Below are 13,087 nucleotides of genomic sequence, written 5' to 3' on the forward strand. Positions count from 1 at the left end.
TCCTCCCCCCCCGACTGCACTCACGATAATATCGGCTCCATCCCCCCCCCACCACCCCCGCACTCACGGTAATCCTGGCTCTACCCCCCCCCCCGCACTCACGGTAATCTTGGCTCCACCCCCCTCGCACTCACGGTAATCTTGGCTCCACCCCCCCCGCACTCACGGTAATCTTGGCTCCACCCCCCTCGCACTCACGGTAATCTTGGCTCCACCCCCCCCGCACTCACGGTAATCTCGGCTCCACCCCCCCCGCACTCACGGTAATCTCGGCTCCACCCCCCCCGCACTCACGGTAATCTCGGCTCCAACACCCAACCGCCGCCCCCCCGCACTCACGGTAATCTCGGCTCCACCACCCCCCCGCACTCACGGTAATCTCGGCTCCAACACCCAACCGCCGCCCCCCCGCACTCACGGTAATCTCGGCTCCACCAACCCCCCCCCCCCGCACTCACGGTAATCTCGGCTCCATCCTTCTCCGTCTCCCCCCAACGACCTGTTTTCTGGTTTGATTTCCCCGCTCGGTGTCACACTCTTCCTGCTCCGGGTACTGACCCTCGCGGCACCAGCTGCCGATTTCCAGCCTCGCTTCTCCTCAATTAGTGCATTTCAAGCTTTTTCACCAAAGTGTTGCCTGTCTTTTGGTGTTTGTACTGCAACCTCAAACCCGTCAGTACCTGGACCACGTCAGTGTTCCCGATGAAATTCAAAACATTTGGAATAAATCAACAGCTTTATCTTCCACCCTGAGGAAATCTGATAGAATATGTCGAGGACATCTCAAGAAAAGGGACAGGTGGAATAAATACCAGTCAGTAACCAAGAGAAGTGGACAAACCAATGAAAGGGGCTTAACTTTGTTCCGCTTTCAGCATCCAGCCGTTTTGCGCAGTATTCTCAAGTTAAGTTTGTAAAGATTAATTAAAACAAAGACAGCAGCCACTTGGTCAGGAAACCAGAACTATTGTTTGGGACCGGGTTTTTCCTCAGGACCAGGTCGGTAAATAAGGAGCACCGCTTTCTCTCCATTGCTGAAGTAGGTTTCCATGGTTATAGCCAAGGCCCAGGCAGAGGAGGTGAGGACCAACTCCAAATACATTCTCAAACCGGAGGATAATTGGTAGATTTAATAATGCTAAACGCCAGAGACGTTAACTTTTTGTAACTAGAAACTTCCAGAAGTTGCATTCTAATTTCGTGAATGCGTAGAGGTTACTGATTAGCTGTTGCCCTGACCTAGTTCAGATGTTTAAGAAATATTAAGTTTTCTTTCTACTAATAATAGGTCTATTAAATTTCACTTGTTTTGCTTCAAAAACGTAACGCCTTAAAAACCGTCACCAACAGAGAAAAGCTATAATAATATGGGAAACTTTTGTTTGAAGATATTAATTTTTTTAAACAAAGTAGAGGAAGAAGAAGTTTAATAACAATCTGTAAACTAGGAAAGGTTTTGCAAGTGTGAAATTGAATGATGCTTGGGAAACAGTCGCAAGGGTACCAATTTACGTCACTAAAATGTTAACTGAAATTTCTTTTGGAAGTGCAGTGGACTTTGATAAATACTTGATGTGGTGGAAATGAAATGCATCTTAATGTAATTAAACTTCGTTCCGGCTTCATAAATAGGATTTGCAAACTTATCATCTCAACCCCAGGCCATCAGTTTCTCCTAGACACAGATGCTTCATTAATGACCTTCCCTCAGGATGTTTGCTGGTGCTTCGGCAATGTTTAGTTCCATTCACAGTTTCTCAGATAATAGAATAGTTCATGTCTGTATGCAGCATGATCACCTTGTGACCAATATTTAGACTTAGCCTCATGAATGGCAATAATATTTCTGCCAGGCAAGTGTAAAGCAATGACTATCATCAAGAAGTGAGAGCATAACCCTGGATATTTGAAGGCATTGCAATCATTAAACCCTTACCATCAATATCATGGAGTTGTAGGTGACCAGAAACTTAAATTTACCAAGCATCCTAAATACTGTGGCCATAAGAGCGAGTCAGATAGCAGTTATTCTATGCGTAAAGTGGTTAAGAAGGTATATGATACACTTGTCTCATTAGTTGAGAAATATAATTTAAGAGCATGCAGGTTATGCTGGAAGTATGTAAGATGTTTGTTAGGCCATAGCCTAGAGTATTATGTGCAGTTCTAGAATCCACATTTTGAGAGGATATGATAGCACTGGAGAGGCTGCAGAGGAGATTTGCCTGGAGAGTTTCAGTTATGAAAAGAGCTTGAACAGACTAGAGACAACAAGGTGTGGAGCTGGATGAACACAGCAGGCCGAGGAGCAGGAAGGCTGACATTTCGGGTCTAGACCCTTCTTCAGAAATGGGGAAGGGGCTTCTGAAATAAATAGGGAGAGAAAGGGAGGCGGATGGAGGAAAAAACAGGTAGAGAGGAGACAGACAGATCAAAGAGGCAGGGATGGCGCCAGTAAACGTGAATGTGGGTAGGCAGGAGATAGGTCTCTCCAAGGAGGACGGACAGGTCAAGGGATGGGATGAGCTTAGTAGGTAGGAGTTGGGGGTGGGCCTTGAGTTGGGAGGAGGGGATGGGTGGGAGGGAGGACTGGTTAGGGAAGTGGGGACGAGCTGGGCTGGTTTTGGGATGCGGTAGGGGCAGGGGAGATTTTGAAGCTTGTGAAGTCCGCATTGATACTGTTGGGCTGCAGGGTTCCCAAGTGGAATATGAGTTGCTGTTCCTGCAACCTTCGGGTAGCATCATTGTGGCACTGCAGGAGGCCCAGGATGGACGTGTTGTCTGAGGAATGGGAGGGGGAGTTGAAATGGTTCGTGACTGGGAGTTGCAGTTGTTTAGTGCGAACCAAGCATAGGCATTCTGCAAAGGGGAGCCGCAAGCCTTCAGAGCTTGGTTTTCCCAATGTAGAGGGATCAGCGGATACAGTTTTACCACATTAGCTGGTGTGCAGGTGGACATCTGCCTGATGTGGAAAGTCTTCTTTGGGCCTGGGATGGGGTGAGGGGGGAGGTGTAGGGGCAGGTGTAGCACTACCTGCGATTGCAGGGAAAAGTGCCGGGTGAGGTGGGGCTGGAGGGGAGTGTGGAGCAGACAAGAGAGTCATGGAGAGAGTGGCCCCTCTGGAAAGCAGACAAGGGTGGGGAGGGAAAAATGTCTTTGACAGTGGGGTCGGATTGCAGATGGCAGAGGATGATGCGTTGGATCCGGAGGTTGGTGGGATGGTACGTGAGGATGAGGGAATTCTGTTTTGGTTGTTATTGTAGGGAGTGGGTGTGAGAGATGAGTTCAGGAAATGCGGGAGACACGGTCGAGGGCGTTCTCGACTACTGAGGGGGGGACGTTGCAGTCCTTGAAAAACGAGGACATCTGAGATGTATGGGAGTGGAGTGCCTCATCCTGGGAGCAGGTGTGGCGGAGGTGAAGGAATTGGAAATAGGGGATGGCATTTTTGCAGGAAGGTGGGTGGGAGGAGGTGTATTCTAGGCAGCAGTGTGAGTCGGTGGGCTTGAAATGGATGTCGGTTTGTAAGTGGTTGCCGGAGATGGAGTCAGAGAGGTCTAGGATGGAGAGACAGGTATTAGAGATGGTCCAGGTGAATTTAAGCTTGGGGTCGAAGGTGTTGCTGAAGTGGATGAACTGTTCGAGCTCCTCGTGGGAGCACGAGGCGGTGCCAATACAGTCATCAATGTAACGGAGGAAGAGATGGGGTTTAGGGCCAGAGTGGGTCTGGAAAAGGGATTGTTCTGCGTAACCTACAAAGAGGCAGGCATAGCGTGGGCCCATGCAGGTACCCATGGCCACCCCCTTTGCCCGTAGGAAGTGGGAGGATTTGATGGAGAAGTTGTTGAGGATGAGGACGGGTTTGGCTAAGTGGATGAGGGCGTCAGTGGAGGGGGATTGGGGTCGGACCTGTGGGACAGGAAGAAGCAGATGGCCTTTAGGCCATCTGCATGGGGAATGCAGGTGTATAGGGACTGGACGTCCATGGTAAAGATGAGGTGTTGGGGACCAGGGATTTGGAAGTTCTGGAGGAGATGGAAGGTGTGGGTGTTGTCATGGATGTAGGTCAGGAGTTCCTGGACCGAGGGGGAGAAAATGGATTCCAGATTGCTGGAGATAAGTCTAGGACCAAAACGTCAGCCTTCCTGCTCCTCTGATGCTGCTTGGCCTGCTGTGCTCATCCAGCTCTATACCTTGTTATCTCAGGTTCTCGAGTATCTGCAATTCCTACTATCTCTTGAACAGACTAGAGCCATTTTCCTTAGAGCAGGGAAGATTGACAGGAGACACGATTGAAATGTATAAATTTATGAGGGGCACAGATAGGGTAGGCAGGAGGGATCAATGACAAGATGGCGTAGATTTACGGTAAGGAGCAGAAGATTAAGAGGAGATGTGAAGAACAACATTTTCACCTTGATGCTGATGGGACTCTGGAACTAACTGCTTGTAAGGGTGCTAGAGTAGAAACCCTCATTACATATAAAAAGTATTTAGATGTGCACTTGATGCCAAAGCATAGAAAGTTATGAGACAAGTGCTGGGAAACGTGATTAGAATGTTGACTGTTGCAATGGGCTGAAAACCTTCAATAGGCTGGAGATTTCTATGCTTCTAAAAAAAGGTAACCGATGGAAGGAGCCCTATTATTTTTATGCAAAAGCACTTCTTCCAAATTACTTTCATGTACCTTCTTGCCTAAATATTGAATTTTATCATGAGATGTAGGCGTTACTGGCTGGATCAATCTTTACTGTCCAGTCCCTAGTTTACCTTGAAAAGGTGTTAGTGAGTTGCCTTCTTGAACCACTGTAGTGCATTTTGTCTGGGGAGGACGTCCTAGATCTTAACCCATTGACAGTGAAGGAATGCTGACTTACTTCCAAGTAAAGATGGTGAGTGCCTTGGAGGAGAACTTGCATGTTTATATGGTATTAAATGTAGAACACAATCTTGTGAATTTTCAGAATGTCCACTCAGCTCGGAAGCATCGCAACCACTTCACCTTTGCCGAGGCAACCTGAATCTGGCAGATCTCGGCACACCGAAGAAGAGATTTTTTATAGAAACTGTAGAGCAGCTTACCTGTCCGTATTTCGAACCAGTTTAGAGAATATCACTTCCAAAGATCAACTCTGTCTAGGTAAGATTATAATTAAAATAGCAAATACAGCTAAACAAGTTGTTATATTTGTATTTTAAATCTAAACTTTGCAAGCAAATGGAGAAAACAGCTAAACAATCACCATTATACTGCAGTTCTTTGAAGTGATGCTGTATTTATGATATGTTGCTGTCTGCCAAACCTGAGCAAAACTGAGATTACTTAACTTCTGTGAAGTCAAAACTGTCAGATCTGAAGTTAAGTTCCAAATATTATAGGTAAGTTAAGATATAGGATGAACAACACTTGGGGCTTAACACTTCAACACGAACAACTGAGATAATGCAAAAATGAAATGATACTGATGTTGAAAGTCTGAAATAAAGGTATAACACGCTGGAAATATTCAGCAGGCCTGACAGCATTTGGAGAGAGAGAAACAGTTAAATTTTCAGGTCCTTGACCTTTTGTCAGATTAGCAGAAATCTGTTCAGAAGTAGTAACATTATTAAAGCTGTAAAGCCCATTTCAAATCTTCAGAATGAAAACTAATAATTTATTCTTAAAAGTGCAGTAACTTCAAGGTTAGGCAAAACTAGTACAATGTAACAAACAAAATATTAGATTAATTAGTCAGTTTATCTAGATTCCATTGGTGTTGCTTAAAAGATAAGTGATGGCCAGGACACCAGAGAACTCTTGGTTCTTCAAAAATAGTGATATGATGCCTTGCGTCCACTTGAACAGCCAGCTGGTGCCTTGGTTTAATCCTTATCCAAAAGATGGATTACTTAAAAATTCACTATTTGTGAAAACTGCACTGAAATTTTGGCCTGGATTATGAATTTCAGATCTGGAATGGAATTTTAACCCAAGGTCCTCAAAATGAGAGTGCCATCGTTGAACAAAGTTGACACTTGCTGTTATGTGCCACTACACCACATTGAGTATTCTGTCTTTATTGGGCATGTTAAATTTTCATGCGACTGGAATGGCTGTGATTAATGAAATGTATAGTATGATGCCATACCAATGGAAAGTCATCAACCTGAAACTTTAGGTATCTTTCTGTTTCCATGCATATGCTGAGTAGTTCCAGCATTTTATGATTTTGTTTCATGCCTTTCACAACTTGGGAAACACAAGAATCATTTCAACAAACCCTGTGGACAGGGCCCACTAAACTGCCTTCCCAAACTTCCTCTCCGCCCATAACACCCATGTTTTAATTCTGTCTGTGTCTGTTTGTAGGTGCATATTGAGGGGAAGTTTATAATTTGGTTGGCGTTTCAGCTTGTAGTTCTATAAGTTGATAGTTATAATTTTTAGAATCAATTTATCTGTAATGAATAGTAGTCCTTGTTAAGTATAGAAACTGGTCCATGCTTTCTGTCAACGTAGGTCTAAAACACACACATTGGAGATAAATTCTGTGTACTTTTTAAAATCTTTAACTTTTGGGATGACTCCAGCAATAGCACGACTTGATTTCCAGGGCTGAATTCCAGTGAGGTGATAAGAGGATGGATAAGAGTGACCATGACACTGTCCTTATGAAGACAATGTCCTGTCTTCACATTAAGACCCCTCCATTACCTTATGTCACATTATCATCATGCTAAATTGAATAGATGTCAGGCATTAGACAGATCTAACAACTCAGGACTCGACATCCATGGGGCTCTGTCCATGGGGACCACCAGCAGTAGTAGAATTGTATTCCGGACACAATGTGCAACCTCATGGCCTAGTATATCCCACACTCCAATATTGGCATCAACCTAGGGGATCAACTCTGGTTCAATGAAAACAGCAGAGTCGTCTGCTAGGAGCAGCACCAGTAATACGTAAAAATACAGTGGCAACACGATGAAGCTACAAAACAATATTAACTCTGTGCCAAACTTCATGAGAACCAGTGATAGACAGAGCTGAGCAATTCCCCAACTGACTGATCAAATCTAAGCTCTGCCATTCCTGAGGAAGGATCACCAGACGTGAAATCTTAACTCTGTTTTCTCCTTGACAGATGCTGCCAGACCTGCTGAACTTTTCCAGCAACATTGTTTTTGTTCCTAAGCTCTGCAGTTCTGCCACATCTATTTGTGAATAACAATGGACAATTAAACAACTCAATGGAGGCAAAAGCACCACAAATGTCCCCATTCTCAGTGATGCCGAGTCCAGCACATCAGTGTAGACTTTAAGGCTGATGAGCTTGCAACAACCTTCAGCCTGAATTACCAAATGGATAATCCATCTTGGCCTCCACCGGAGGTCCCCTGCATCACAGATACCAATCTTCAGCTGATCTGATTCACTGTAGGTGATAACAAGAAACCACTAGAAGCACTAGATACTGCAAGGGCTCTGTACACTTCTAAAATTCCTGCAATAATATTGAAGATCTGTGCTCCAGAAGCTGTCCCAGTGTAGCAACAACTCTGGCATCTGCCGTACAACGTGAAAACATTCTCAGGCTTGTCGTGAAAGCAAAACAAACCCCACCCGATTAGTCTACTCCCAAACATCAGAAAAGTAATACCCAATGTCCAAAGTGCTATTAAGCAGCACGTGCACAGAATGACATGCTCACTGACATTCAGTTTGCTTTTTACCAGGCTCTCTATTCCTAATCTTGTGGCCTTAGTTCCAACATGGTCAAAAGTGCGGAATTCCAGATGATGGCTTAAAAATGTTTCAATTTCTTTCTGTCTTAGTACACTTCTGATGAAGAATCATCGCTTGGTGCATAGCTGTTTCTTTCCATAGTTGCTGCCTGACCTGCTGAGTATTTATAGCATTTTCAGTTTTTATTCGCTGTTCTGTTACCTTGTAATTCTTAGAATAGATTCTTAGAATCCTTACAGTGTGGAAACAGGCCCTTCGGCCCAACAAGTCCACACCGACCCTCAGAGCATGCCACCCAAGACCCAACCCCCCATAACCCACCTAAACTAGACATCCCTGAACACTATGGGCAATGTTGAAATTTTTTTTCTCTCAACACAAGGACAGACACATATGAAAAGTGCATGTTTGGGAACCATGATAATTATCTGATACACAAGATGATGCCATCTACAATCAAAATATAAAAACTGTAGAAAAAAAAATGGAAAAGACTCAAATCATAATTCTCATATTTTCCAGTTTAACTTACTCAAACCTCTATGCTAAACAATGTTATTCATTCATAAGCCCACCACAATGGACAAAAGGAAAATGCTGAATATTCTGAAAATCAGAATGAAAACAAAAACATAAGATTCTGGAAATTATTCAGCATCTATGGAGAGAGTAAGCAAGTTATGGTTCTGTTCAACAACTTTTAACCTGAGTGGTGGGAAACAAACTGTTTACAGATAGATACCATAGGTTAATTAAGTGGGGAAAATGTTGGCAAATGGAGCACAATGTGGAAAAATGTGAAGTTGTTCATTTTGGAAGGGGGTGAAAAAAGAACCGAACACCATTTAAACGGAGAAAAATTGCTGAAATCTGCAACACAAATGGACTTGGGGGTACTTGTGCACAAAGCACAGAAAGTTAGCATGTAGTTACAGTAAGTAATCAAGAAGAGCCTAATGGAATGTCCCTTATTTCAAGGGGTTGGAGTACAATACCGAGAAATCTTATTGCAACTGTACAAAGTGTCGGTGGAGACAGCATCTGAAGTACTGTGAACAGCTTGGTCCCCGTATTTACGTAACAAAATTACTTCATTGGAGGTAGCTCAGAGCATGTCCACTAGGATGATTCTGGCATAGATGACTTGTCTTATGAGCAAAGACTAAACAGCTTAGCACTCTACTCACTGGAGTTGAGAAGAATGAGAGGTGATCTCTTAGAAATTTATAGGATTCTTGCAGGGCTTGAAAGAGTACATGCTGAGAGGATGTTTCCTCTCTAGGACCAAAGGTCATAGTATCAGAATAAAGGAACACTAATTTAAGATGAGATATAGAAGAATTTCTTCTTTAACGTTTTAACAAAGATCTGTGGCTCAGGTTGCAGCTGGAGTAGTTGGTTGGTTAGCCAAGCTGACTGGTTTTCTTGCAAACTTTTCGTCTCCTTTCTAAGTGACATGGTCAGCGCTGTGTAGCTTCGGTTGAAGAGTTGTTGTTCTGTACTGCTCTGAATTTTTATGTCCCAGTCTGTCATGGTGGGCAGCCTTGTTTCCAATTTTGTAGCATTGTGGTGTGTAGATGGGGTCTATTTCAACATAAAAACCAAAAGAACTGCAGATGCTGGAAATCAGGAACAAAAACAGAAGTTGCTGGAAAAGTTCAGCAGGTCTGGCAGCATCTGTGAGGAAAAAAATCAGTTAACGTTTCAGGTCCAGCGACTGGCGAAGTATGGCTGTTGGTTTGTATGCTATCTTTATTCCAAGAGGTTGTTGGAGTCTTGTAGTCAGTTCTGATGTGTTTCTAACATAGGGTAAGGTGGCCAGTATGTTAGGGCATACGGTATCTTGGTGTTGTTTGTTTGCCAGGCATTGGTGGGTGAAGCTGTTAGGATACCCATTGTTTGTCAAGATGCTGCATAGGTATTCCTGTTCATTTTTGCACAGCTCTGGGGTGTTGCAGTGAGTCATCGCTTGTTTAACCAGATTCTTGAAACAGCTCTGTTTGTGGCTGTGTAGTCTTTCTGTATACTTTTGTAAGGAATTCACCGTTGTTCATTCATTCTACTATTATGTCTGGAAACAGCAGTTGATTGTTGTTCTTTTCTTCCCTGGTGAGCCTGATCCCAGTGAATATGCTGTTAATAGGATGGTTTGTTTCTTCTAACTTTGGTCATTTAATGATTGCAATTTTTAGGATCAAGTTCACCAGGAGAGAAAAGAACAACAATCAACCCCATCCACATAGCACTAGGGTACAGAACCGGAAGCAAGACTGTCCACCATGACAGAATATATAAATTCAGGGCTGGTTGGAACAGCAGTGATTCAGAGAGGTTACACAGCAATGACAGTGTAAACTAGAAGGGAGGAGAAAAGTTTGCATGAAAAGCAGTCAGCTTGGTGAACCAAACAACAACCCCAGGAATTCTTTCTCTCAAAGGATTGTGTGCCTTTGGAATTCCTTACTGAGAGCACTATGGGGACAGAATCCTCATGTATACTTAAGGCTAAGAAAGATAGATTCTTGATCAGTAGGGGGAATCAAGGCCTTATAGGGAAAAGGCAGGAAAGTGAATGTGAAGAATATCAGAAAGTGCAATGATCCGATTGAATCATCGAGCAGACTGGAGAGGCAAAATGGCTTACTCAGAGTCATAGAATATACAGCACAGAAACACACCCTTCGGGCCACCTTGTCCATGCTGATCAGATAACCTATATAAATCTAGTCCTGTTTGCCAACATTTGGCACATATCGCTCTTTACCCTGCCTGTTCATATATCCATCCAGGTGCCTTTTAAATATTGTAATCATACCAGCATCCACCACTTTCTCTGGCAACTCATTCCATATACACACACCCCTCTGCGTGAAAAAGTTGCCCCTTAAATCCCTTTTATATCGTGCCCCTTCCACCTTGAACCTATGCCCACTTCCCCACCCTGGGGAAACGACCTTGCCTATTTACCCGATCCACGCTCCTCATGATTTTATAAATCTTTATAAGGTCACCCCTCAGCCTTCTGATCTTGTTTCATTTGGTCTTATGATCTATGGTCTTTCAGCAGTTCTGACAAAAGTATTCCCTGCACTTTCAATTTTTATTCCACCACAATAGAAGTCATAGTTTGAATATAAATATGTTCTAAAATTAATGATGATGAAGGGAAATGTTAAATGTTTGGAACTGCTCAAAATTCAATGCATTTGAAGGATTGCATATTCCAGTTTTTTTAGCATAATTTGCACTGATACTAAAATTCTTCAGCTAAAGACATCAAACCAGAGACTTTCCACTTTTACTGGACTTATTTGAATTCATCAGAGTGATGGCAGCAAATCAGTGTGTCTGACTGAAATGTCCTCATATACATGCATTAATAAATTCTGTATCATTATGTGGTGTATTAAAGCCATTTTGTTTTAGAATAGTCATTGGATAAGTAGATTTGCCTATGTTTCCATGCTGGTCTTCTGATTTATTTAGTTACCAATGATAGGCTGTTTAAAAATGTCATTTTAAAATAGAATTTTGTCTTTTTTTATATGTTCTGAATTAGATTATTTAAACTAATGCGTAATTTGTTTATACCATAGTTCTCCAGCAGGCTGGAAGAAATCCTTCCAAAAAGATGCTTGGGAAGTACTGGACTCAGTATACTGAGAAGTTAAATTTTGATGACTTCTGTGAGATTTTGAAAAATGAAAAACTTACAGGCAAGAATGAATTGATGAAAGCTTTCAAGAAGCTTGATCTGAATAATGATGGCTACATTACGCATGAGGAGCTTTTCAAAATTCTCACTACTGTAAGTGCTTATCTTTTTTTGTTAAAAGAAGTATAATATATTTCCAAATGACAAATAAAGCCTTTTAATAGTGTAACCAAAGGCTAGCAAACTAGTCTGAATGTACAACTACAAGGTCAAAAATTTGGACATTATTTAAATTCATTACATGCCTCCTTAATACGTGTAACTCAAAACGTGGGTGGTGTCCATCTTTTGCCTGTCATTGCTGGTCTTAAATGGGCACTTTAGGTTATTGGAATGTCCCCATCTCTAGCAATGTTGCTGCTGTCCATGTTCTGATCCTGAAATGGTATATGAATGAAATTCGTCCTTCCAAAAATCCCACCTCACAAATATGAGCTTTTTTCCTTTTATTTCTGATTCCCTTTTCTTGAAGATGCACCATTTCACAGACATAGGAGTCTTCAAATACCTCACCCAAGTGAACCTGCAGCAAAGGTGTAAACAGTGGTACCTGATCTTTGCATTGCTAAGTGTTCACAGACATGCACTCTGTAGTGAGATGTCATTAGATAATAACCAGCGAAAGAATCATTGACTTTGTTGTTCCCAACAAGTTGTTGGTGTATAGCCAATTGGAGCACCTGCACGATTTGAAAAGCAGAATACTGCAGATGCTGAAAATTTGATTTAATTTATTGTAGTCACATGTGTCTAAGTACAGTGAAAAGCTTTGTTTTGCGAGCAGTACAGGCAGATGCGCGCAAACAAGAACATACAGATCATAGGGCACTTGGACAAAGTGAGGCATACAAGGTTACGGTTGCATAGGAGGTGTGCAGAGCAAGATCACCATTATTTGAAGTTGGAGAGGTCCATCCAGTGGTCTGATAACAGCAGGGAAGAGACTGTCCTTGAACCTGTTAGTGTTTGTGTTCAAGCTTCTGTCTGATGGAAGAGGTTGGAAGAGAGCATTACCAGGATGGGATGGGTCTTTGATAATGTTGGCAGCCTTTCCATGCCAACGAAAAGTGTAAATGGACTTCATGGATGGGAGGTTGGCTTCTGTGATGGTCTGGGCTGTGCACACAACTTCTTGTAGTTTCTTACAGTCCTGGGCAGAGCAGTTGCTGCACAAGGCCATTAGGCACTCAGATAGAATGCTTTCTGTAGTGTATCTGTAAAAGTTGCTGAAGATCCTTATGGACGTGCCGAATTTCCTAAGCTGCCTAGGGAAGAAGAGGTATTGTTGCGCCTTCTTGACCATTGCACCTACATCGGAGGTCCAGAGCAGATTGTCGGTATTGTCATTCCTAGGAATTTGACACACGTGACCCTCTCCACTTCAGATCCATTGATGTAGATAGACGCACATCCTTTTCCTTTCTTCCTGAAGTCAATGATCAGTTCTTTTGTTTTACCGACATTGAGAGAGAGGTTGTTATCATTGCACTACGACACCAAATCGTCTGTATTCTGACTCGGCATTATTTGATATCTGTCCTACCACGGTGGTGTTATCGGCAAATTTGTAGATGGTGATCATTCAGAATTTGGCTACACAGTGATGGGTCCACAGGGAATACAGTAGGGAGCTGAGA

At 42.9% G+C, this 13,087-nt stretch overlaps 2 protein-coding genes across 4 annotated transcripts in view; one reads left to right on the top strand and one right to left on the bottom strand.

The window, feature by feature from the left end:
* LOC125456139 (centromere protein R-like) overlaps positions 1-595 on the bottom strand; it is a 56,983-nt gene extending 56,388 nt beyond the window's left edge. Inside the window, exon 1 of the mRNA XM_048538911.2 lies at positions 459-595. Coding sequence (XP_048394868.2) covers positions 459-475 — 17 coding nt within the window. The 5' untranslated portion in view covers positions 476-595. The remainder of the gene's footprint in view (positions 1-458) is intronic.
* The window catches only part of efcab7 (EF-hand calcium binding domain 7), a 95,240-nt gene continuing 82,707 nt past the window's right edge, over positions 555-13,087 (top strand). For 2 of the 3 annotated variants that reach the window (XM_048538905.2, XM_048538906.2), the window contains exons 1-3: positions 555-1,079; positions 4,968-5,143; positions 11,332-11,543. In XM_048538905.2, coding sequence (XP_048394862.2) covers positions 4,969-5,143; positions 11,332-11,543 — 387 coding nt within the window. In that variant the 5' untranslated portion in view covers positions 555-1,079; position 4,968. The remainder of the gene's footprint in view (positions 1,080-4,967; positions 5,144-11,331; positions 11,544-13,087) is intronic. The other variant, XM_048538907.2, reaches the window with a different exon arrangement.

The sequence above is a fragment of the Stegostoma tigrinum genome, chromosome 8 (assembly GCF_030684315.1).
Source record: "Stegostoma tigrinum isolate sSteTig4 chromosome 8, sSteTig4.hap1, whole genome shotgun sequence".
Lineage (NCBI taxonomy): Eukaryota > Metazoa > Chordata > Chondrichthyes > Orectolobiformes > Stegostomatidae > Stegostoma > Stegostoma tigrinum.